We start from the raw sequence: 26,846 nt of genomic DNA, 5'->3' as shown, positions 1-26,846 counted from the left end.
ACACGGTATGAGACCCACCTTTATTAGATATTCAGTCTCCTGTACAGCGGACTTTTTGGAATCTATGCACAGTTGTAGTTCATTGGTTGTAGGCTTTCCAAACTATTGATGTTAAATATCCTCTTTAAACTGATAGTGACAGGTATTATGATATCATTACATTAATAAACGCAAACAACACTCAAAATAACAAACTTCTAAAATAACTGAGTAACGGACAAACGGACATTTATGGAGGCAATGACAGCAACACTGAGAGAACGAACAAGCAAAGATATATATATATAGGATCAAGATTCGTAGACAAACAGAAACCAATCATGCAGCTTAAAAAAAGAGAGTGACCACACAGTGCTTGACCAATAGTAGTCGTAAGGTAATGCCTTTCTGGGGCTCAGCAGACATTTAAAAGAGAAAAAGCATCTGGAAGTTTCAGCATTTGAATAAAAGGCATGCTGGTAGACAACGGACGGAGCCGCCTCCCCCTCCCCTGCAAGCTCTGTTGTTACAAGGTCAAGGTCAAACGAGGGTCTTGGCGGAAAAACACGAATCACGTGAGAATCGCGCCACGTAACACGTGACGTTCCGCGCTCGTGCCGCTGATGTTAGCGCTGCTTCCGGTTTGGAACAACAAGTCAGACAGAGAAAGAAAACTAAAAACACGGAATCAGTCGAATTTTCTTGTTAGTATTTTTCCCCTGTTCCGAAACACCGAACTGTACCCTCGGGTAGCTTAAGAAACTCACAACAAATTGATTAGCACGGGATTACTACGTCCACTAGAAGAACGGACCGTGTACTCATCCTGAAGCCCAGGAAGGAAACGACAAGAGGCGGAAATGAGTGCCTCCCTTGTGAAAGAGGCTGGACACGCCATGTTTTGTAGCTGGCAAACGTCCACCCGTACAGACAGGGCAGCAGGACCGTAGTTCGTCGAGTCTTCTAGAAATCATAATTGTTCACAATGGTTATATTGTTATTAACTGGTGGCAATAATTCTCACTGTTCACCTTTTGCTTTTTTCTCTCCCTCCCTCCACTAACATATTCTTAATAATAAAAATTGCTTATCCAACTTTTATGTTTTCAAATAAACGAATACCTTTAAAAGACCGTCCGTTCATGCAGCTACTGTGATGATCCTTGGCACTAAGTGCAGACGTCAGCAGTGTCTGAGACCTAACTAACTATTAAACAAATAAAAATAAAGAACTCTCTTCGTGTGATTTGTTATTCGTGCGGCCCACCGTACTGCCCTACAAACCTTGACGATGTGAGATGTAAGCCGATAGATGAACACACTGTTCTCTGGCGTCCTGCGTGCAGGACGGGGATGCTAGGAAGAGCAACCTGGTTACAAGCTAGCGCAACAGTCTGCAACTGAAGTCCAGGTGAGATGATTCCCAACCATCGTTTAGTTCGCGAAGCAGTAAGTACTCTTGATACTGTTATGTCAGCCACGGTTATACATTTTGTTATGTTTGCTCTCACGCGGGACGTAGTCGTATTCTGCTGTAGAGTAGGACAGGCGACCATTGGTGTGAGTCACTGGTGACACGCTGCTCATCAGGACAATAAGGCTAACAACCTTTGTTGCACCTGTCTCTCTAACCCCATGATTCATGTTCAGCCGCACGCGTGTGTTTCTGTGCGTTGTGCTATGACCTGGAAGGCCTAATGGTTAATGGCAGGAATCTTTTTTTAAATGATATATTATGCATGCCAAACACTTATCTAATCTGCCTTCAACTAAGCGGATTTGATTTATGAATGGATTTATTAGGTCGCAAAGTCCAATAAAGACAAAAAAAAAAAAAAAAAATAACACACACAAAAATTAAAAGAGGAAGAAAGGAAATTAGTTGTGTTACATTCATGAATTCCCACAAGAAGGAAAACTAAGTAGAGAAAATGATAAATAAATCACAGAAGCAAACAAATGAATAAAGTAGAACTGCGCAATCAAACCATTCCACTCTTACATTCAAGAACAAACAGCTGCAGAAAATTGAAACCATCTGTTGCTCAAGCTTTCGGTTGCCGCCATCATTACAAAACTCGATTGAGGGAGCGGCAGAGAGAATGAATATCACGGATGTCGTTTTTGTCAATAATGTAATTTTGCCTCGTTTTGACGCCATGACCAAGGGGTCAGCCCCTCTTGCCGTGATTTCAATCTCCGCTTTGCTTTGGTGAGAACAAGGTCCGACTTGTGGGAGGAGGCCGATACTTTCCATCGATTGACTCCTGGCAAGCGGCTTCTCTAACGACATCTTGTCGGCTAATCAATCATAATCATTCTCGATATATTATATAGAAGCTTTGATGGCTTCTTCTGCTTCGCCATTTCCTGCTGCTTACAGTTTCTGTGCAGCTAATAAGGACCCTAAAATGAACAGTCCTCAAAAGCGCAAATATCACTCAGCAAAACTGTAGTATAGAGGGCAGTAATACCCAGCAGGACACATAAATACGATGCAGTAGCTAAAGAAGGACTTTGCATAATTACTCCAGATATAGATTATTTAGGTAAATGTGATTAGGCAAATGTGATTAACCTAAGAAAGCTTTGCTTCAGTGGCAAACGTTTCAGGATCACGTGGACGTGAACATGGTGCTGTTCTCAGACCCGGGGCAAAGTCGTTGATCATGCGCAGACACGTTTATCAAATAGAACTGTTAAATATAAATTAAATATAGCTTCTTTAAGTCACACAGGACGTTGACCAGTGGCATATCCTTGCCCCAACACGTCCTCGTGAAAGCAAGTTCCTGTGTAAGCAGTGCTCCTGATTACCTCCAGCAAGAAACATCTTGGAGCAAATTTACTTTACAGGGCCTGCATCGGGGGGCTATTCAACCACGTGACACTAGACAAACTGAAGTGAGTGGGGGCGGAGTTAGGAAATAGCGTGACGTCACGTTGTTTACATGTCCTAGCCGACAACTTAACCATAACCCTTCTCAACCTTATTTGTAGAACCGAAACTCCAAACTTAAACCTAATCCTACACCTAGAGTTTCAACCCCCAAGCACCATGTCATTCATTTTTATATCTCCACCCGGCAACTGCCCCACCCCTACCCCAGGCTTCACCCGCCTTCACTTATGGTTGAATGGCCTCCACTGCTGTCCTCGCTATAGAAAATTCGTTGCAAATCGTGTTTCAAATGAATGGGTAGAGCTCGGAATAGGATATTATTTCCCCGAATCAATAGTCTTTTTTCCGATCTCACGAAAAACGCAAGTGTAGAAATATCGCCAGGGAGAGAAAGAAGTGAAAACAATGAGCTGACGAGTACACATGGATGCTCTTAGGTCGCCAAGGCTACCCGGGAGCTGGAGAATAGTGACTATGGATTAATTAGACCTCTCGTGAGTTTCACTCAGTGGGTGGTGACGTATGTGTCTACACGGGATTTATTTACTCAGAAATAAGTGAGCAGAATCCTGCAGCTAATCTCAGCACAGCCGTTGACAACTATTGTGGACCTAACAGACCTTCAGGAAAATCACAGATTACAACTTTGACACGAACATTGCAGATGCATTATGGTACGAGCTTTGATCATAGTCTCATGTCCGAATCAAAACTCAGGTAGGTCTTCATAAATATTTAACATAACCTAAATAAAGATAAAATCACGTTTTCTTCGCACGTGCAGTAAGAGTTTGGGTTGGCCGCTCGGTCTGTCTATAGGTCCCGTTGTCTTGCTGTGCCTGGCGGTGACATAAAAGACGGCGGGTGCTTTCTGGAATTGTATCACGGTCTACCCGCTTTAGCTGTGGGTGGATAATTCGTTTCTCGTTCGCTTTCCGATTGTCGCCCGTGCCGGCTTTCTACTGGCGTCCGGTGTGACCGATCGCAGGTCACTGAAGCGAGTCTAGAGACAAAGGATGAATGGAGGACTTGTCAGGCCTGGGCGTGTAGCCTTCCGTTATTCGAATATTAATTTTGAAACCTTTATAAAAGTTTCATCGTCTACTCATATCCGTCTGAATGGCTAGCTTGAAACATGCGCGCATGCACGCGTACAGGCCAACATAAGCATAGCACACACAGCTTATTATGCATTACAGAACGTGCAGTATGACATCAATAACAAACATCAGACGGGCTGATGCTTGAGGTAAGCTAACTGTGTCACACAGAAAGTACATATCTATGTTGCCCTGTTCTATATTTAGCATCCTCTGTGTGAGACTAAAAATGGCGTTCGTATAATATGTGTTAAAGGGAAAAGCAAGGCATTATTTATTTGTTAAGCAATGTTTTACACCTGACTGCAAACGAATGATTCATGCGCGACCCTAAGTTTTGATCGGACATGATTCAGAACATCAGAGTCTACCACATTCTCCATGCTGTTCCCTTGAACCTCATTAGCCACGGTCGACTAAATGTACCCCTTGATTGTGCAGGGTATAATCAAAGACATTCAAGATTGATCATCTCCTGTATCCATGCAGCTCACGAAGATGAGTCAGGTAGCTTTCGTTGCCTTTGATTTTCAACAGTCACATGCAATACAGAATCATAAAAGTTTTCTGCAAGCATCGAGTTAATTTACGTGGGTAATTTTATGTTAAATAAAAACCTACAATAGACCCTTAAACCAGCATCCTGTTTATGGTCTGTCCATGATATCTTGAGCATCAAAGACTAACACAAAAAACCCATGGCTTACTGGAATTAATTAGAAAGGATCATTGATTTGATTTTAATTTTCTTTGTTTACCTGGGGTTTTTATGTCTTCGCGAGTTTCGAGTAGTATAACACAATAAAATATTGACTTCAGTTTGTAACACTGCGGTTTGTAAATCTGTCACGACAGCATCATAAACATGTCTTGAAGAGTTCTTTTTATGACTGCATAGTAAAAGCGTGGGTCATTTGGTGAGAACAGACATTACTGTTAAAACACACACACACGCACACACGCACACTCACCGATACCCGCATTTTAAATGCGCAGCAGAAATGGAGCTTCCATCTTGTAACTGCTTGACTGATGGCCACTGCAATAAAGCAGTAGATGGACAGCGAAATTACAGTTGTTTCTGTTGTTATTGTTTTTAAAATTTAGGAATTGTTGCTGACTCCTGAATGTATGTACTTCAAATTTCTCATTCTACTGCTGTGTCTTGCACTGAAAACATGATCGTAGTATTGTTTTCACTATTCGTTAGCTTTGTTAGAAACATGCAAAACAATGAAGGTGTATTTAATATCTAATCTAAAAAGGTATATGTGTTTGTATGTCAAGTCCTTTGACTCCGGCTGGTAGTGGACAAAGCTTCTATAAATCAAAATGTATCCACGTTATAAACGGCGATGTGGCAATTACACGCAAGTGTTCGAATCCTCAGATGATTTAGTGATGAACTTGACAAAAGAACTCAGAAATCGTACAATAATATTTGAGAACAGTAGAAAGTAGCTTGTTTTTCAAAGGAAATATTGCTTTGAGCCGACGCTTCAACGTAGCTGTATGAAACAAGCAAACTTCCATTAAGTTTTTAAATTGACTTCTTTTGAAACTGAGTCTGATTGTCTACTTCAGACAGACATCCCACTTTATCAACAAATACAGCCATACTTAGAACCATGGCAGCCACACGTGGCAATAAACAAACTCTATTTTTTCCCCACGTGCAACTTGATGCGTTCTAAATAGGACAGGCTCGCATCATTTCGTTTCAAAAGGTAATCAGCCAGCTAGTCAAAGAACACAATGTGATCACCGTTACTCCACGGTTGCCCGGGATGACGAAATGCAACAACCGGAAACGTTGTTAAACATGGCGAATGAATGCGAGTAAACATGTCAACCGAGAGGGCGACCCACATACATGGTTGACAAGAGCCACCCACGTAATGCCAGGCCGGGTATTATCTCCCCGTGCTTCCACGTCCACGTCTTCGCTTGGCTGGTCATGCAGCGGATTGTCCCGGAAAGAAGCTTTTTGATGTCGATGGCTTTTCTCCTGTCGCTTCTGGGAAGATGACATTTCTCTGTGCACGTGTGCACCACAGGTTATTTCTCTTTAGAAGGTGAAATCAAGACAACGGTATTTACAATTCTACAAAGTTACACTTTTAAACAAGCTTTCTAAACGAAATGTCTCCCTAATGAATTTAATTATGTTATTAAATCCTAACCCTAGAAATCGTATCCCATTTATCTATTTAACAAATAAATTCATTGCTGTTATGTGCTTCTTATTTTTAGCCCACCTGTCACAAAATAAACACAGTGAACTAGCGCTCACAATCTGTAGTAATTAATACATGCCGAACATTTCTAACACAAGGTATGTTGTCTTTGCTAAGTATAACTGTGTTGTGCATCCTATCTGTTTACATTTTGAAGTATGTCAAAAGTTTAGTGTTGACAGAAATGTATGGGGATGTATTACGGGAAAATATTCACGTGCTCAGGAGACTCAGAACGAATATCTTTACTTAATGAGCATCTCATTCATCTCACACACGGCTGTGTACACTATCCTCCCACGTCTCTATGTATGCAAACATTTTCCATTATTATCGTTGTACAGTTTCAGAGTTTCCTTTTTCCGCTCTTTGCATATTTATATATAGATCAGAGAGAGACAAAGAAAGAAAATGAGAGAAAACGAAAGGGAAGGAGAGAAGGAAAAAGAAACTATAATTCACCATGTATACAAGAAGCAGACATGGGTATATAGTTTTGATGTGAATTGATACTTATTTCTAAAGGACAATGAGCCTACAGTTAAGTAAGCTTATATGCCTCGTGGAAGTAATATTTATTATTGTTATTATTGTTATTGTTATTAAACTAACTGCATCTACGTTTGCTATTTCCTTCTAACATTTCATGATTCCTCTCATTTTGTTCCGTTTATGTTTGATCGTTTTCTTTCAGTCTCACAGTATTATCTTTCTTCTTTTCGGGTCTTTTGTTGTATTCGTTTGATGTAAGTGCTTTTTGCACACTGACAGACAATTAAAATTTTTATTGTATCCAGCTAATATTTTGTTTTGTATTCAAACCTGTCTCCTCTTCGTTAACAATCAGTTTGCGAAATCTTTGAATTTTAGACTTGCTGTCATTTTCACTTTTCAGACAAGTGTCTTTTGATGTTCACGAGCGCGCTTTGTAAAACTGGGTTTTTACAGGTTTGCAGCACTCAAGCCTAGTACATGAAAGGAAGGAATAAATATTGCAAAAACAAAACAAAAATTTAAGTGAAACCTCTTTAAATTAATTTGCTAAGAGTTTTGGAAGTCGTCAAAGCACACATACCAGAAACTGCGTGCTGTAGTTTCTCTCTCTCTCTCTCTCACACACACAGACGCACACGAAAACACATACACACACAATACAGTTACACGCACACACACCACACACACAGGTATGCATATCAGTACAACTCAGTTATTTACTGAAATCTTTCTCTCCTCTCTCGTTCTCTTCCGTCGTCCAAAGTATCGTCATGTGTCTGGGTATTCATAAGTCACGTGGTGGGATACATTACAGTAAATTCCCACTGACAGCACGAGCACCATGCTTTTAGGGAAATTCTTCAGAAAGACGAGGAGTGTTTACACAACCAAACTTCGAACTTTAGTCGTGTTTTGAAGAAACGAATCCAGTCCAAAAGCTGGTGAAAATTATTCAGTAGTGTTTTATCTTTCTAAGTTTACAATTGAATCATCCCAAATGTTGTTTTTCATTGAAAATATTTTTAATAAATACGCATTAACTGTTGGACTGAACAAAACTGATATGCTGACGTTTTAAATTTGTTTACTTGTTCTCTTGTTTATTTCAGAGACGAGAATGTGTTGAAGTCCGAAGATAGTATGCTCAGACAGGGTGGGCACATATTTACAGAGCAGCAAGGACCAAACTAAAATGACGAAGATGTTAAACATATCATCGGAATACAACGCTCACAACATCAGCACCCTTTGCAACACCGACAATGACAGCAGCTACTCCATCAACGTCAGCTGCGGCATGAGCGGTGTGGTGACCCCAGCTGCCCCCACTGCAGACCTCGGCGACATTTGGACTCCTGACGTCATCCAGCGCGTGGCGTCGCTGGCGCTCATCATGGTGCTCACCCTGGTGGGCAACACCGTCATCATCGTGGTTCTGACGTGCAGCAGGTACAGAAAGCGGAACAGCCGAGTCAACATCTTCATCATCAACCTGGCCATCGGGGATCTGGCCGTGTGTGTGTGCACCATGACGACGGAGATCCTTTTCGTCGCCTTCGGCCAGTGGGTGTTGGGGGCCGCTGCCTGCAAGATCCTGACTTACCTGCAGATCGTCACGCTGGCCAGTACCACCTTCATCCTCTCCTCCATGAGCTTCGACAGGTAATGTCCTGCACAGCCTGTGGCCCGACCACTAGGCATCGCTAGCCTTAGAGTAGCAAATATGTAGCCACACCAGCCAATCGACAAAGCCTAAAGATAAATGCCTCAAAACCTAGAACTCTACAGGAAGAGACAAGCTGGGTGGCTTGTCGTGCCCCTGAATGTTATCACTTTATACGGCGAATTAATTCATCTTAAAAGACAAAACATCCCCAAAGTCATTGCCGTCAAAACAAAACTTAGGTGGTTTGTACGAATTTTACTCTGCATCTTACAATATCATTACAACATCATGACAATAATTTTTATTTCATGGCAGAATATAATGCATCAAAATAAAAAGCTGTACCAAGGCTTACGCAGGACTAATAAAAAAAAAACCCCAACAAAAAAAAAAACAAAAAAAAATTAACTTTATCTCTTCCTTAATTACACACCTTCACTACAATACTCAACACTCATGCACCATCCCGAGTATCAAGAACGATACTTTTGTTTTATTTTGCTCAGTTACATTCATCAAATTCTTCCTCTCATTCTCCTAATGCAGACGCAGCCACTTTATTATCCTTCAGAATTATCAAAGCCTCTTTATTCCCTTTTCAGATTATAGCCCATCCTTTATTAACAGTTTTACTCTGATAGATTAAAGAGCAGTTACATTGACTTTGATATTGTTTTAAGGACTGCATCATGCCCAAGTAAGTTAAGAGGTCCATGCTGGCTATTTAATGTAGGATTGATTCATCATGTCGTCTCTTTTTCATTTGAAATGGCATTTAACTTAAAGCTGAGGCTGCTAACTTGGAACTATGAACAAAATGTAACTTGAGACGAATCTCAAGAAAAACCAAGAAAATAAATGTTTTTCTGTGTCGGGTTGTAAGCTTTCAAGGAAATTCAGTATGTCGCAGATTCCAGTGACATTCTAAACACATCATTATACCTCGGCGAAAAAAAAGTGAAAGGAAAAGCATTTTTCTGGAACAGAATGAAAAGTCCTTTGTCTATAACATTTTTTAAACCTAATGTCGACCTTATAGATCTCATTAAAATCCACGAGAGAAACTGTTATTTTTTTATGTTTTTTCAGGTACCTGGCCATCTGCAAGCCACTGAAGTACCGCAACACCACGTCCACAGCCAAGAAGTTCATCGCGCTGTCCTGGTTCCTTGCCTTCGTCTTCGCCGTCCCACAGCTCTTCATCTTCGTCCAAACCACTGACGTGAAGGAAGCGGGCATCCAGCAGTTTGAATGCAAATCGAAGGGCTACACCAGCGAGTGGCAGCGCAAAGTCTACTTCTCATTCATGACCATGTACATACTGGTGATCCCGGTCATCCTTATCACCTTCTGTTATTCCAGGTATGCAAACAATACTGTCCTCGCCAGCTGGGTGCGGCGGTCCTTGCAAGCGCTTTCGTTTAATTTCAATAATAAAAATAATAATAGCTGTCAGATAAATCATAAATAAGCGGACTTGTCTCTGTATATATAAATTAGTGTCCTCGATGTTCTGGCATCAAGTATAATAACACAATATCGCTTATGTCACACAACATATTGGAGGAACCAAATAGTTGGAGTCCATGCAGTTAGTGAAGTGGCAATGGCCGTGCAAGGACTGATCTTGTAAGTACCAGCATCAGACTTGCAGCCGAGTGATAAACAGTCAAGTGAAAGCTTCCTGCACCGTGAAGAGAAGTTGAATAACCTAAACTACCGTTTCCAACATCAACAAACGTGCCTCGTCCTCTGCTGCCTGCTAGCATCCCTCTCTCACTGACCTGTCAATGAGCAGGCTCCCTGTATCGCACCATTGACTGCTCCCTGGCTGACAGTTGCTGATGTTGGTGGACAAAAGCTGGAACTCATTTGTATTCCATCTGGGGTAGAGGCTCGGTGGGCGGACGGTCTCACAAACTTCGAAAATATCCGATCGCTCTGTTCCTGCTGTTGTGTCTGCCCCCTCCGGCCCTCCCACTTTAAATAACAACATACATCAGCACATGGACCCGCGATGGAGAAATGCACGTGCGTCACCAGACAGAAATAATTTAATGGTTGGAAATGTGTGATTGAATGAGATGGGAGGGAATGAGAAATAGCGTGCTCTTGTCTGCTAGAACCGTAGATAAAACTCATGAAACATGAAATGTATATGTTTGAACATCCTGAATGTAAAATACAGCATAAAACTCGTTATTCTCTGATGCTGTTTTGGGTGAAGAAAGAGGAAGCAGCCATAACGGTGTCCCTTTAACACAATCAGACCACATCACAGTTTCTATACGAAGATTGAAACCATTCAAGCTCCACGACTTCATTCCACCATTTGTTTCCCTTGAACGAGTCGCTTTTGTCTGCTCCTTTGTGCTCTGAAGGAGGAATAACTTTTCCTACCCAGCAGGTAACTGACTGTTGCAGAAATTGCACAAAAACTCATCAGAGTATAGCCAACGACACACTATCAGCACAGATTTACGGATGCACTGAAAGAACAATAGAGTATATGAAAAAAACGGATATTTTACTTTTGGTCTCTGTTTATTACCTTCTCATTGTTCCCACTTAGGTCTTTGAACATATGTTTGTCATCCTTACTTCTGGATTAGTTTAACATGGCTGACTAATAAATCAACTGACAAACCCTCTCTCTCGCTTTCGCTTTTTTCTTTTTCATCCATCATCCATCCATCATCCATCATTGTTATTAGTTTTTTTTTTGTCTGTCACTCTCGAATTCAGCGCTATGCTCCTGAAGCAATAAGGGAATCATTCTGTCACTTTTGACATCGTCTTTAATCCCTGGTGATGACCAGTGCTGCTATTATTAGTTATCATCGTTGTGTGCTTAGTTATAGCGAAATTACAAATTTAGTTGACATAGCTTCTCTTCTGAATTAAAAGAAAGAAAAAAGAGATATACACATATATACCTAGAGAGGAGGAAGGAGGAAAGTGAAAGAAGACAGAGTACTACTGACAGATATCCGCAGGACCGGCTCAGATGGCGGTGGTGGAACATGTCACGTTTGAGAAAAATGTCAGCAGTGACACAAACATGAAGATTGCGGGAGGTCTTCAACATTTCCTTCTTTGAGAAAATCTCTAAATTGTACTCTCCAGTCTCAGGATGACCAAGCGCTTAGCGTTGGGTTCTCATCGATAACCAGTGGACTAGATAGAGGATGATGGGGAGTGGGATTTGAACACAGAGAGATTTCCTCCTGCCAAGTTTGATTACAGATAGATCGCTCCCTGTCAGTCCCCTTCTTTCATGTGTATTACACAGACACAGAGCAGATTACCACAGAAGACAGCCTAAGCTTCTCTACTTGCAGGGAGCATGGATGGAGAATGTCCATCAGTGAACCTCTGTCTTGTTACCAGAGCTCGAGCATGGCTGATACAGTTAGTCTTCAGTGTTTTGTGCAGTGTGTATTTCTCTTGGTTATTTCACAAAAATCGTCTCTTTAAAGCCTGCTAATGTGCAATCATCTCATGTTATTTAATTATAAATTGTTTGTTTTCTCTAAACTAAAAATGCGTTGTTATTATTATTTTTCCTTTGTTAATTTTAAAATTGTCATCTATCTTATCCATTTGACGCCGGGAAACTTCCTGCGTTGTGCCAGTGCCGGAGAAAAGCCTGGTGTTAGAATGAAATGATTTACACCCTGTTGTATTAACCTCTGGTGTAATCAAAGTTTTAGCCTAGTGTGCTGGGGTGGGATAGGAAGCAAGCTGAACAAAAACATTGAAAAGCAGGAGTGGTCTAAGAACGACTTAGAGACACTCTCACAAGCTTCTGTACAACAGACTGCAAGTCTAGCTGACGACTCTCATCCACTTCGACAAGAATTTGGCAAAAGACCCGTAGACAGAAGATAAGTTTACAGTTCCCCGAGCCTTGAACCGAACGATATCTGCACAAGTTTACTCCGGCGGCACTCCACGTGTACAACCAAGTGATGGCCACCACAAGTCTTTGAGTGAAGGTTCTCACACTGCTGGCTTCCGGTACAGAATCGCCCGGTCTTTCTCGATTTTTGTTATTGTTTATGCTTCGTACTTGGGTATAATGTGATGTCTGATGTAATATGTAATAGTGACAATGGCAATATCCTGAAAATGGTTAATAACAATTTTTATATTGTATTCTTCCTTTGTATTGCGCGACTTTATGTAAAGTATTTTTAGAAATTTTTTTCCTTTTTTTCAGTATTGTTCATAGATGTTTTCTTTTTTCCCCGAACAGCATCGTCTGCGTTGTGTCTAAAGTGGGACGTGACGTGGAGGCTTCCGCCAAGGCCAACAACTGTGGTCTCCGGCGGTCAGTAGGAGACAACTCCACCTTCCGAGGGCGAAAATCAAGACGTTAAAAATGACTTTCGCCATCATCACCACATTTGTCTTGTGCTGGACACCTTACTTCGTCACCACCCTCATCCGCATTTACAGCGACTACAAGGTGAAGATCTCGCCGTCTGTCATCGCGTTCGCCGAGACCATCGCGCTGTTGCAGAGCGGCCTCAACCCTCTGCTATACGGCTGCTTCACCCTCAAGATGAGGCGGGGCCTCATTGAGATCTTCTGTCAGTACAGACTCAAAACCCTTCGCAGGGCTCCTAGCTTCAACAAAAGTGGCGGAATAACGGAGTGTATTTCTATGACTGAGGACGCTGCCAACGGACAGTTACTCCACGGCGACGGCGCTGCCAAACGGAATTGTTCAGGACGCATGCGCGACAACGGTTCCAACGGCTCCAACAGCAGCAGTTCCGCCGACGCCAAATCGCGCACGATGATTACGGAGGAGAATAAGAATGGATTTCGTCTCCGGGTGAGATTTGCGCAAAAGGAATGCACAGGTGCGGCGACTGGCAAGTTTCCCGAGAAACTTCTGAATAACGAGGACGTGGAACAGGACGAAGAGCCGAAACCGCCGAAGCATTCTTGCTTGAAGCACTCTTCTGCCCAGCATTACAAATGAATTACACTACAGATGTGTTAGCCAGTATCGTGGTAAATAAAATAAAATAAAATAATAATCAAGGGAGGGAATAGCGTTTCACGCAGCGCCAGCAGCGAGGCCCACAACCATCTCGTCCCCCACCGCCACATCCACGTCCAACCATGCAAAAGGGTGCTGCAGGCAGACACAGAATGGCCGAGACAAAATGTGAACCCAGGACACTTGATCTTGTCTGAGCTACTGGCAGGTGTATAACCATCGAGCCACCGGATAATTCACATCGGGTCTCGTCGTACTAAAGATACGTGTGGACTGCAGTACACAAACAGGAGAATTCGACCTCACCAGTCGCAGATTTCAACTACCACCCTCTCCATTCTCAAGTAAAACACGGATTGGATTGTCCAGCACGTGATCAAAGCTTGGTCTTTCTCAAAATGATGACTGCAGCCATGTGATTATTGCGGCGACAGTACCCGTGCATTTTGGTGGTGTCGTACCCCATGCTGCTACCCTTGTGAAGGCACGTGGGGGAATGAATCCTCTTATCGACTGATTAGGCCATTACGTCACCTGCGTTTCTGGAAATTCTCCGAATGGTTATGCCTGGTCTTTCTCTGTGTTAAATGTTTTGTACAATTACAATTCTACGGACATTGTTAACAGCTGACATATTGACTGAAGAGTGTATGCAGACTGAAACAATTAATTTGCCTTGACAGTAGGGAGGTTTCTAACATACCTTTTATGAACAGCTGTGCAGATATTAGTAGGTTGTCTCTGTAATAGGTCTTGTTGAAAACAAGCGACAGTAACAGGTTATTACAACAATGACCAAAGAGAGGATAATGTCGACTTAATGATTCTCCAAACGTGAGACATACACCTAGAAACAGCGAGTGTATCAAACAAACTTCTATATTGTATGGCAGTGATGTCTGCAGACGCATTGAGAGAAATAATGGAAGGATTTTGCGTTCTTCTTTTATGTAATCAGGTATATTTCTTTGGCATTCCACATACAGGATACAGTTCGTCCTTATAATTATATTTACAAATTGTTTTCACTTCAACATTGTCATACATTCTCGCTTGTCAGTATATTGTCAGTAAGACTACTTTAAGGCTTCGCAGTGAAGCAACTTATTCAGCAGCAAGAAATCATTCATCTGTTGTGGAAGAACAGAACATTGGGTTTTATGCATGTTAGCATCGTTAGGGGACTGGAAATGTTTGGCTGATAAATATTAAGTTGTGCAAATGCTCCATAGCCTGGTCACATAGACACGCCTTTTTCTCCATAACTTAGAAAAGAAAAATATTTCAACCTTCTTTATAGAAATATTAAACGGGTTTCTTGACATTCTGGGCTTTCAGTAGAGACTGTGGTACATTGAGCTTGTTTCCAGAGACTTGTATTGTTGAATGTTTTCACATTGTTACTAAGCAACAACACTGCAGGGACGGTAGTAGGATGCTGCTGAAGGACTCACTGATTGCCTCGGATGACAGATGGATGCTGGAGGTTATCTTATTTCATCTCAAACCCCTGGGGTTATTACACTTTGTGATTAAAACGTTTAACCGACATTCTGTGTGAAGTGGGGAGTCATGCTGGTGATACAGCTAATTACATAATGATGCGCCACCTGGTGTGAATGGATTACATCATTCGTAACCTGGATACTAAACGATGATTACAATTGTTGTTATCAGGATTGTTTAAAAAATACTATGTCTGCTGAATAAACAATGGCTTGTGATTGAGAAGTGCTTCTGGTCAAAGTATGCCATTCGCGAATTTCTTTTGATTCGTGTTTTTTTGACATGTGTCTGTAAGTGTGCCATACACAGTAACGAACCTGTTGTTACCATTTGACTGTATCATGCTGTCAACTGTCCATGTGACAATGTGATTGTGAGCATTGTACTTTTTATTTAACATATTCAGTTTTTCTGAAAGAAGCAAAAAAAATTGTCATATCTGTTGGGCAATTTTCTATCAATGTCATTGTCCTGCGAAGTATTCTGCACTTTGTGATAAAATGTCTTTTGGCAAATCATTCCACGTTGTTGTGTCTGTTTCTGGAACTGCTCACTGAGGTGATTGTGGAAATGCTACATAATGAATTCGTTGATCAGAAAAAATAGTTTTCAGTCCTGAGATATCGTTATTATTTGCGCTTGACATTTTCAAAAAAGGAAATAGGAATATTAACGGATTTTTATATTTTGTCGTCGGAGATTTTCTTATATTTTCTGACAGTCGTTCAGACACATTGTCCTCGAAATGCCACGAACTGTTTTACACAGATTTGCCAAGAACATCTTCTGGAGGTTCAAGTGGATGCTCTTGCATTGTGACAAAATCTTTCTGTAGAGCCAGGAACGACCACGAACACTTCACCTCTCACTGGTCACAGTCATTGCATATGGTGTGGTGTTCAGAACATGAAATCCTTTTATTTCATTCATTCATTTACGCTCTTTCTTTTCTCTTTTCTCTCCATCTTCACTCATTCACCCTCTCTTTCTTTCTCCAATAAATACGGTTAGACCTTACTGGATAGTGATACTTTTGTAGTAGCACTTTTATGGATAGTAAGGCAAATACGGTTACACGTTATGGACAGGACTTCTACAGAGCAGCGCAAGAACGGGTTTCAAAGTTTCACTTGACGTGTACGTCACTGTAAGACAGACGAAGCTCAATGTTTACCTGTCGACATTAGACCAAAACCACAAATGCCACATTCCTTTGGACCTGCTCTGAAGAATGAAAATTGCGGTTAAAAACTTCCCTCGTTACGTCTTGAAACTAAATATAATTAAAAGCGTTCGAAACAGACAGACCGAAACGAAGAAAAAGGGAAACAGAAATAACTGGAAGTTACTCCTAATCGTAGTTACACTTGAAACGCTTTCGTTTCCCATGACGCTTTGTACCTTGACATTTTATATATAAATTAATACAAAATTAATTATAATTAATGTAAGATAATGTAATCATTATAAGATAAAATAATGACCCACCGGCCTGCCACATTGCAGAAGAAAAAAGTTACATTTAAAATGATATGATTACTTCAGCTCTTGAGATATAAAGACATGGGCCTACAGGAAAGGGAAATAACTCTTGTGTGTGCGTGTGTGTGTGTGGTGTGTGTGACGCAAGCTTGTGTTTAATGTTTGTGTGACGTGTGTGTGAGATACCGTTGTCTGGGCGACTAGTTAACTTCACAAATGCTAAACGAATGAAAACAACACTCCTTTGTTGACAGAGGATCAAACTTAGTTGAGTATCAAATGCCCAAACGTCAGTCACTCGTCAGATGACACAGATGCCTGCTGACAGTGGGTATAAACAGCAAAACTAGATAATGATGTTTAATAGAAGCACTGCTGTGAAAACTATTGTTGTTTAATTAACCTCGACACCACTGGCAGTTGGAGTATAAGTGATGGGTTGACTGTCCTGATGTCAGACTACTGCTAGACTGTGATGCTGATGTTGATGTTTATGGTCACGTGCTGATGAGGTGAGAGAACAGGTGGTAAGTAATCCTCCTTTCAATATTCAACTCGTTGGACGCCTAAAACTAAACTTTGTGTTGATTTATTTTTTATTTTGTTTTACTTTCGTTGTTATTATTTGTTCCTTTTTGCCGCTTTATTCACCACGATAGTCAATATCTTGATATAATTAATGAATCCTCGTAAAGAACTGGAAATGCTTATGGAATTTCTTCCTATCAAAATAAAATGTGTGTAAGTATACAGATACTTGAACCAAACACGTGCTGGGTTTACATGTTTTCTGAGGTCAAAAACAACAAATGTGAGCATAGCTGAAGTCTAGTATGGCTTGCACTCCATTTCAAGTTTTTGTAACTCTCTCTTTTGTAAAAATGTCCTCTTAGACGAAAGCAACACGATATTTTCATCAAGATTAACGCCTAGATTAGTTTCAGAAAAAATGCATGCTTTCGCAACATAGCATTTTCTTTTGTCAGCTGGCTCCCTAGCAAACAGCTGAGGCACAGTGTGTTTGTCAGTCGTGTGAAGAATCTGGTTATACTGAGTACATCATGGTCTCCATTTGTGATACAGCACACCCACCCTCGCACATACAGGTAAGCACATACATGCTTACAAACTGTGTTAGAGTTAAAGGGAAAAGCAAGTTAAATTAACAAGGAAAGCTTCCATAATTGAAACCGACTTAGGAACCATGTCCCAACCAACCACCAAACATGGCGGCCTCCATCAATCGGTCCAAGCTGTTTCAGACTTGATTAAAATAAACGACCGTTTTTAATCCGAAATGTTGATTTAACTTCGATTCGGAACCTCAATATCTATCATTCAAGCCAACTCCTCATTAACTTGTTTGTTTTTCCCTTTAAAAATAATGAAAGTTATTCTAGAGAGAGAAATTTTTAAACCAGAGGAGAACTTTTGAAAAAAAAAGGAAAGAAGAGGAAAAAAGTAATGATGCTAACAACGAGAAGCATGTGCTCACAGAAACAAATGATGATGCAATGTTTATAATTAGAATCATGGAAAGAACGCACAGTAACTGAAGAAAGTAGGTGAAATGGAAGACTAGGCTATTTTCCTCTTTTTTTCAGGCTGAAAACAATGTTTTGAAAACTAATAATTAATGCCACGTATTCTATTAGTTTATTTTATACCCCAATAGTAAACAGGTAATTTAAGGATGGGCATAAAATGTAGGCCTATTCGAAGAACAAACATCATTCGTTTTCTTGAAATTATAAATGTCGTCTTCTGCTTATCTAACCCATTAGTGACAACAATGCTACGAAAAATGGTCCTGGAGCCTCATGTTTTCAAAGCAAAAAAAAAAAAAAAACACAAACAAAAAAACAAAAAACAAAAAAAACAAAAAAAAAACAAAACAAAAAACAAACAAAACCCCAATTACTTCAGCAACAAGCCATCTGATCCCTTCTTGCCTTTTCTAACCATCTACCACCTGCTGAGGTCTTCTGCTGTCTTTTGATTGGTTTCCAACCCGAGGCTATTGATGGATCTTTTTTCCATTTACTTTGCTAATTGAATGTCTGCACTTTATTGTCTGAACTCCAATATTGCTTTAAATACTAAAAGGATAGCAATTTTATTATATTTGTGACCTCGCTGTCGTCGAGTAAACAAGTCTTCTTCAGACTTGGAGTGTCCTGGACAGTTCTCAGCTGCAGGTTGTCTCCCTTGTCACTACTCGCCATTTTAATTTTATCTTAGCTTTCTTTCCAGATTCTGTGTAAAAAACACAGTAAATAATCATTGTGACAGCCGCTATTTTCTTGACCAATCTATATTCCTTTAAACTAAGTGCATGTCTTCAGTTTGCAGGGTGCCTACGCTGCTCAGTGTCTCTTTCTACTGTAAATCATTCTCAGTTTAATTTCGAAATTGCTGGAAAATATACATCTCTTTCACCATGACTGATACATTGACAATATTCCCTGAAGGTGAACTAACGGCTTGGTAACAGAAAATAAGAGACACGAGAGACGCGAGGGGAGGGAAACCAGAGACTAGACAGATGGAGAGAAAGATTGCACGAGGGAGACTGAGAGGACACGCATTTCAGCAGCTAAAGTCCACTCAAATCGCGATGTGTCGTCAATCAGAAATGTGGCTGAGAAAACAGAAAATTGAGTCGTTTCTGGGCTTAAAATAATTGCCCAGTTTCTATCTCTGGAAATCTTCCTAGAAATTACACAGGAGGTGGTAAGACAGACCATATAAATATTACTTTCTTTAAGCATTTAAGCTAAAAAAAATTGACAATTGTGATATTATGTTCGTTGTGTGTCTCACAGTATCATGCAAACCACGAAACAAAGCTAAGCTGGCTACAGAAAGTTCTAGTCAACATATCTGTGCGTGTCCCCAGAACAGTTCAATCTATGGCAACTCAATAGTAAATCGACTTTCGGTGTATTATTCACAACCTGTGTTCGTTGTAATCACTTCAAAATCACGCGAGGGCTGAAAAGAAAAGAAAATTCCTTATGAAGGTAATAAAAAAAATGTGTATGTATAGGTTCTCGGGCTAACTACACAATTCTTCCATTAGGCGCAAAATCTATAGATAAAAGGTTTTGCACAAAGGCATCTTACTCAATAATAATAAATCATACATTTCAAACAATATTACTACCACTACGACGAAATTGTTGCAAAATTGATATTTCATCTGTTGTTGCCTCGTGTTCCATATATTTTGCATTGAATCTGCATATAGTAATTCCAGTTTACAACTTTACAAAGTACTTAGTAATCTATTTAATAATTCTCTCTTTTCTGTAACTAATAAGTGATTTTGAACAATAACAACAATAAGAACAATAACAACAACAACAACAACAACAATAATAACAATAATAATATTATCATCATCTTTAACCTTAGGAATAGAAAAAAAGTAAAAAGCGTGATTTTAGGAAAACTCTACTAGCAAATAACAATGCAGATCCTAAACATAAGGCTCAAATATATTGTCTCTGTGTTCAATAAATATTTGTCCCTGCGGTGTAGTAGCTAACCCCGGGTAGTGCACGCTTCCAGCGCACCCTACTGCCTCTAGCGGAAGGGAGGCGACTTTGCTGCATTGCTTCCAGAATCGCATTATTTGCAAAGACGTTAGACCAACAAGGCCGGAGAGAGACTTAATTCCCCGCCCGATCATCAGAGCTTTCTCCTCCTTCTCCCACTCAATCTCCCAGGAGAGCTCGCACTACCCTGACCTCATTTCCGGGCTTCCGTCCTCGCTCCACTGACGTTTGCGCCCTCGTGACACGCCGCACGTGCGAGCGTCAACAGGACAGCGGACACGGACTGCAGGAACGTGCGCACGTGTGTGTGTGTGTGATATGTGTGTGGTCGTTAGTAATGGCAGCTAGGGGAGGTCACTGAAATGGCGAAGCGTGAAACAGGGGACGCAATTATCAGGCGACTAAACAGGTACAACTGTCGTGGTCAGTGCCCGGAGATGGCGATAAATATCTCGCACACTGCATGCTTGCTCAGTGAAAACAGAAAAACAAGTCTTTCGATTAAAATTATCGACAGACGACTGGCAAAGATTTTCATTCTTCTTAATAGTCGTCAGTTTGACTGTTGTCGTAAACAATCCTTTAAGAACATAAATAACCTTCAAAACACTTTGTTCCTATTTATTTTTTTCTTTGACACTTTCAGGCATTATTCTTCTATTTATTCGACTGATTTTAATCGTTTTATTCTCTTTTACTTTATTTAGTCTTTGACTGAGATGTACACGGTAAGGGAAGTTTTCTGAAAACTTGTCTCTATGCTCACTCTCGTTCCTTGGTAACGCCGACTTCTCAAGATTCATGACACCGTTGTGGGAATTTTTTTAAAAAGAAAAAAACCCCAAGTCAGTTCTTGTCGTTGCAGATGACTCGGCAGCTGACAGACACGTTGTTAGTACGGCAACAAGATCGATAACCGTGGCGACTCCACTGCTCTCTTCAAGACGAAATGAATTCAATTAATAAGGGACAACTCCTTCCACGTCCTGACATGGCCACTGATGTGCAGGCAGCGAATTTGTCTGCCCCTGCAGCCTCCGACAGCATCGCCAGGGACGTTAGGGACACCACTTCCCTATTATTAGTATCCTTATTTACACAGATTCTTTCTCTCTCTCACCCTTCTTTCCTTCCTATCAGCTGCCCCCCTTCTCTCCCACATCCGCTTTTAGAGGAGATGAAAAAATAAAGCAGAATATTTTCACTGACGTCTGAAAAATATCACGTGATCTGAAACCAGCAAGAATCGCGATGTAGTGCGAGAGCATTAAAAGCAAACACCTCGGCTAAAGAGGAGAAGGTATAATCTCCGACTGAATGTGTAAAACATGTTTGCAGCTAGTCAACTGTTTGAGGTATGTTTTTATTGTCAAGTAACATCCGGCCGGTAGTGTGCGACAAACAAGATTGATTTAGAGGATATTTAAAAATAATATTTGAGGCTAGGCATGAAGAAAAATAGTTTTTGGCGCACGGCACGTGAGCTAATTGTGCGATCTGCCTGCACTGACACCTGGGGCTTTAGCTATGGAGGACTATCGGTGCTTCCTGTGTTTTGAGGGCTTGTGGTGTTGTTTTTGTTTTCTTCTCTTCCTTAATCTCCCGGCTGCAGGAAACATCTCAGAGGCTTTACTTGTGCGTGTAGCTCGAGCGAGAAAGGCAAGATGGCGGCCGTAACTCTCCGGGTCTGCGTCAGGCTCCTGCTTCCTGTCCTCTGTGGATGCTTCACTACAGCTTAGTTAGGGTCCTCGCACGCAATCTCATTCACTAAGGTAAGCAGTTCCTTGAATCAGCGTGTTTGAACCCAAGGGTCTAGAAAGGACTCGGTCATCGCTTGACTAGCTGGTTAATTTACTCGGAAGTCCTTCAATCTGCAAGTGAGTTTGCTCCACGAAAGGTAGCAATGATGGAATGTGGAGGAAAACAGAAAAACGGAGGACAAACACTTCAATTAATTCTGTAAACATAAAAACACTTTGCTCTAACCGCAATACCCCCGATCCTTACTAAAGGTCAGAGATTGAGTTAGTTTCACAACCTTTTAAGATTGATGAGGATTTGGGTATTAAAGAGTCAACTTTTGTGATGCCCATCTACTATCCCTGTCGCTGCTTTACCCTCCCAACTCTGAATGGAGTGCAGTACCCATTGGCACCAAATGTGTTGACTGAGCGAAATTTTGCTAGGACACACGGGTGTCGAACCGACAAGAAGCCGTGGTCAGATGCCAGTCTAACCACTCTGCAAGCCGCGTCCCCAGTCCTCACTTGAATGATGATGAGACAGTGAGTTCTCTACAGGAGACTGTTGTCTTGGAAATTTCTACCGTGTCTAACCTGTTAATGAATTTTAAACTAAAGCCTGTAGGGACAGCTAACCATAAGAATTCACCGTTACCACCATGCTTATGTGCTTCTGTCCTCAAAAAGAAAAGACAACCTCCAGCCACAAGCTCTTGGTTTCCGGCCTGCAACATTGAGCTCTGGCCTTTCTGTATGCACAAGTTGTCCATGCCTTACGATTGCTAGACAGGCATTTTGAAAGGAGGAAACGAGGGCTTTGTCTTGTTTGTTTTGTTTGTCAAAATGAAATGATCTTTTTGGCATCTTGAGGATGTGTCTTTTATCTGGTTCAACTCAATTAAGTTTTAGATGAAGTGTATCGCTATTGATTTGTCAAAAAAAAAGTTTTATAAGGATCTTGACTTTTGTGCTTATGTTCATAGGTCGCTTACATCTTTTGGAAATCGTCTGCTAGCACTTGAGTCGGTAGCTGTTATTTTTTGCGTTCAAACCAACAATATTCAATTCAGCATCTGCAGTTCAGGATATAATAGCTAGTAACTCATCCCTCGTTTATATTGTTCTTTGCAAGTGGAAATTTTCTCGACAGGTTCATTTCCGTCATACTCTTCCTGTCTGAGAAAAAAAAAAACAAAGACCTTGTAGTCTTGATCCCCAACACTAAGGAGATAGGTGTTACTATTTTGTGCTACACTGCACCAAAAGACCAGATTGTTCCTCCCAGTGAAACAAGAAATGTTCACATCCCGGCAACTGTTACTGGTATTTCCTGTGTGTGTTTATTGTCCATGCTGTTGATGAACTCGGGCTAAGTGCTGCTTCACAAGACCAGAATAGCCAAGCAGCAGCAGGAATGTGATGAAGGATGCCGAGGATAACTCGCAGACGGGCGTAACGGCAAAGCTAGCGAATCCCCTGACGGCTTACAATAGGACAGTATTCTTACGATGGTGTCAGTGTGTCACTCCCAATGTTCCAATGCACTTCTACATTTTTAGCTTTGTACAAAATCTTTTTTTCCCGGAGCTTTTTTTCGGAGCTTTTCTTGATCACACAGCTAATTTGAGATCAGATAAAAGGCCACGTGCAGGGGAGGGGGGAGGGCTCCAGGGGTCCACTAAGCCCCGCAGGCCTCTGATCAGAGTGTTTACGACCAAAGAACCTTCTATCTCTGCACCGTAAAGGGCTTCTGATTTATGTACGGCAGCAACCAAAGCCAGGTGATGGAGTGCACAAGGTAGGCCAGCTTTCTTTCTTTCATTCATCCCTTTAATATTTATCCTGTGTTCGAAGGTATTCTGTAGCTCTTAGCCTACGCACCATGAAGTCTACAAAACCGTCTTTGTGCGTCTTCGTTTCCGATATAAACAAGTGACATAGTTATACAAACTGGGCTGCTAAAGAAAGTAGTTACGAAGCAAGAGGAGAGAGAAGATGTAACAGGAAACATAAACATTTCTCTTTCACTGGAAAGGTTAGAGATTCAACCCGAGAAGCCAAAAATCAAACCATCTTGGCTTGCTGACGATAAGCTTATGGTCCTTGAACAACTCAGGACCAAGTGGGCAACGATGTCTTACAGAAACATCTACCATTGTCGTTGTCTTTATCACAAGCTAAGCATCACAGTAGTGGTCGCTCGAAGATTTCCTTGACGATGTTATCAGATAGTCAGGACAAAGTTTCAACTGATATGATTTTTGTGCAGCATGCAAGGAAGGTCGAGGCTTCACTCAGGCAGATGGCGATCAACAACGACACAGCAAAGCACTCAATCACTCGCATGATCTAACGATCCCACAATGCACTCAAAGACACGGCTATAAAAACAACACAGGAAAAATATCTCAACCTGGAACAATCACTTGGCCTGTTCACTAGTCTTTCTTACTGCAAAACCAGTCATGGCCTGTGTACAGCACGCGCATCCTGGCACTCTCACACACACATAGACACGCGCATCCTCGCACTCTCACACTCACACACACACCGCGCGCGCACTTCAAGATCAACATGGTCATCAATATCTATTTTACTTACTAGATGGTCAGTAAGCTTTTATGAAAACAATGTTCCAACGTCAACTCGTTTCTCTGGCTTTGGCTGTCTGTCTGTCGACCTGCCTTTCCCATGCTTCCATCGAGCAATTGATCTTTCTGCTGAACACGACACCCACGATATTTCTGGTCGCAGTAGCCATTAGGTTTGCAGCAGCAGCAGCAGATAAAAGAGGAAGATGAGGAAGCAATATAAACAGCTGTAGAGACAGCTGTGCCAGCTGTAACAGTAGTCATGATGACGTCATGGCAAGTCAGTACTTACAGGGCGTTGACAGCTGCAGTTCTCTATTTCAGACAATTTATTGAGCCCTGATACTACAGGCTGGGACACTGTAGACTTACATTTACTTTTTCTTTCATTTCCCGCTTTTAACAGCCAAGGAACAGTCTTTTCTCCCTTTGTTAACATCTGTCTTAAGACCACCGGAACCAAGCAGAGCAGTTTACCTGTTGTAGGTAATTAGACGATACCTCACTGCTCGCAATCACTTGCTTGCAGGTGGGTTAGACTTCTTGCCTTTGGCCACATATACACGATGCCGTCTGTAAACTAATCGTCACCACAGTTCATTCATTTCCAGAGCCATACACTGGACATCTCTATTGCCATCATAACTGTGTTCACTCAGTGTATTTCACCTACTGTTAGCATACCACTATTTTCACTCTCTTTTCTCTTTTTTTTCCCCACATACACTTGTTAGCGAGCGAGAAACTACTGGAGGACGAATAATTTCGTTTAGAGTTGCAGACGTCTTTCTTCTCTCGTTACCGCAAGCTGTGGCGCTGACTCTTGTAATTAAGATTACAACCTGGTACAGGTGATCCAGCGACCCCTCCCTTCCCATTGCATCATCGACTTGCTGATTGTACATGAGAGCGAGGCCTGCTCCATCCGCCATCTTCCCTGCTCCGACACGTTACCTGTCCTACCGTTTTTACCGTCTGACATCAAAGGGCCCGTGCCGACTAAAGGTGGTGTCACCTCCTGCAACTTCATCTCGCCACCTTCCGGTGTGAAGTCTGTCATCTGAAGGCCGCCTGTGACAGCTCGCATGACCTAGTGCCCTCTACAAAGCGGGATTAGCTGCTGCTCTTGTCAGACTCCCTGCTCTCTCCTGCAGCTGTCTATGGCCGCCCCTCTGCCTCCAGGCTCACTCCCAAGGTGAAAATAAACTGTACAGGCAGCATGGCATCTCTGAAGGCCGACGGCAAAGAACATTTTCTGCTTCACGGGGTGATCACAAAGTGGTTTTTATTCCAGAAAATATTCGACACACCAATGAGAAACCAGTGTTCACCAAGAAGAGATTTGTTTAAATTGCCTTAACATCAGACACGATTAACTATATCTCCAAGAACTAGCCCTAGACCTGTATGAAGACTGACACATCCTAGTGAATACTTAAATGTTCTTTTGCTGAGTCCTGAGTGTCATCTTGCGAATTTGTTTCTGTGGAGTGGAAAAATAGCGAATCCTGACTTTACAAACTTTACAATGGAACTTCATGCATGAATGTTCAAAGTCATTCGTATGAGTGTCACAAATGGATTTAAATAATTTAAATTAGGTTGAAATCCAAAGTGCCAGCACTGTCTAAACTCTAATCGTCACACAGAAGCTCTGTCATCTGTGTAATGAAAACAAACCTGATGAGCAGCGCTCATGTTTTAACAAAGGACGTGCTCGGAATTACAACCACAGATAATTTATCATGAGTTTCATTTTGCATTACAGTTCCCGTTTGGATCTCCTGGCTTTCTCCCTTGTCTAGCAACCGTTTTATCTGTTTTTGTTTTGTTTTTTTTTTAATCAGAAACCGCTTTGGAAATTGCATGCTAATTATACACACGCTAAACGGTTTCTTGTGTTTTGAATCAAACGTCTCTCTAGGACCTGTGTTCGTCAGGCCTTCACTTCCTGACGAGTTTATTTTTGCCGTAACAAGATTGTTAAGTTCGTGGCATAAGTTTTAAGTAGTTCTGTCGCTATAGAGATAACTCTATGGAGAAAATCATTCGAAGATTTTTTTTTCAGAAAGAAGCTGTTGTTTCTATCAAAACTCTGGTTTCTAAGGAAACTAGTCTCGATGGAGGAAAAAATACATTTACTTCTTTGGCTTCGGTAAACAAATTTGAACTCGCTTTCTTTACAAGCTGCCCAGTTTCTGTTTGAGCTTTTTTTCTCTTAAGAACTTCTTTTGACCAAAATTTAAAAAAAATTGTTGCAGTACAAAGAATTCCAGAAAGTGAAAAGTCTAGTTCGTAGTATAGTCTGCCTGCGTTTTATATTATTTTATTAAATTACAAATTTGTGCTTGTTTGACTTAGACATGCACTTTATCATTTTGTAGAATTTCGCGTGACTACCAAAAGACTTGAAGATGACATCTCCAGGGCGCTATTCTGCTCCTTCATCTTCTTCATTGTTTACCTGCTGGAACGACTAAAGTGTTTCGCCTTGAGGCTGAAAACCTTCCCACATCCCACGCAAGACATCATCGCTCTGGGGCGTCCGGACAGATGGCTGTACACGTGGCCG

The 26,846-nt window shown here is 41.3% G+C and overlaps 1 protein-coding gene and 1 long non-coding RNA gene across 4 annotated transcripts; both read left to right on the top strand.

Annotated features, from left to right (window-relative positions):
- Nucleotides 1-7,812: 7,812 nt before the first annotated feature.
- Nucleotides 7,813-13,902, top strand: LOC112559885 (gonadotropin-releasing hormone receptor-like). Its single transcript, XM_025231359.1, is given in 4 exon segments — nucleotides 7,813-8,375; nucleotides 9,469-9,741; nucleotides 12,638-12,714; nucleotides 12,717-13,902. Coding segments are annotated over 4 exon segments (1,476 nt in total). The 5' UTR covers nucleotides 7,813-7,905; the 3' UTR covers nucleotides 13,373-13,902.
- A 2,510-nt stretch (nucleotides 13,903-16,412) lies between these two features.
- LOC112560609 lies at nucleotides 16,413-26,461 on the top strand. Of its 3 annotated transcripts, none has more exons than XR_003098560.1 (4): nucleotides 16,413-16,908; nucleotides 17,368-17,487; nucleotides 20,807-21,713; nucleotides 26,343-26,461. It is a non-coding gene; the product is annotated as an uncharacterized LOC112560609 (long non-coding RNA). The 3 variants fall into 3 exon arrangements; XR_003098561.1 differs by lacking the exon at nucleotides 26,343-26,461 and having other exon boundaries at nucleotides 20,807-21,025; nucleotides 21,554-21,796; XR_003098559.1 differs by lacking the exon at nucleotides 26,343-26,461 and having other exon boundaries at nucleotides 20,807-21,796.
- Nucleotides 26,462-26,846: the final 385 nt, after the last annotated feature.

Source organism: Pomacea canaliculata, linkage group LG3, assembly GCF_003073045.1.
Source record: "Pomacea canaliculata isolate SZHN2017 linkage group LG3, ASM307304v1, whole genome shotgun sequence".
NCBI classification, from domain to species: Eukaryota; Metazoa; Mollusca; class Gastropoda; order Architaenioglossa; family Ampullariidae; genus Pomacea; species Pomacea canaliculata.
Note: the sequence above shows the minus strand (reverse complement) of the source record. Positions and strands in the feature narration are given on the sequence as shown.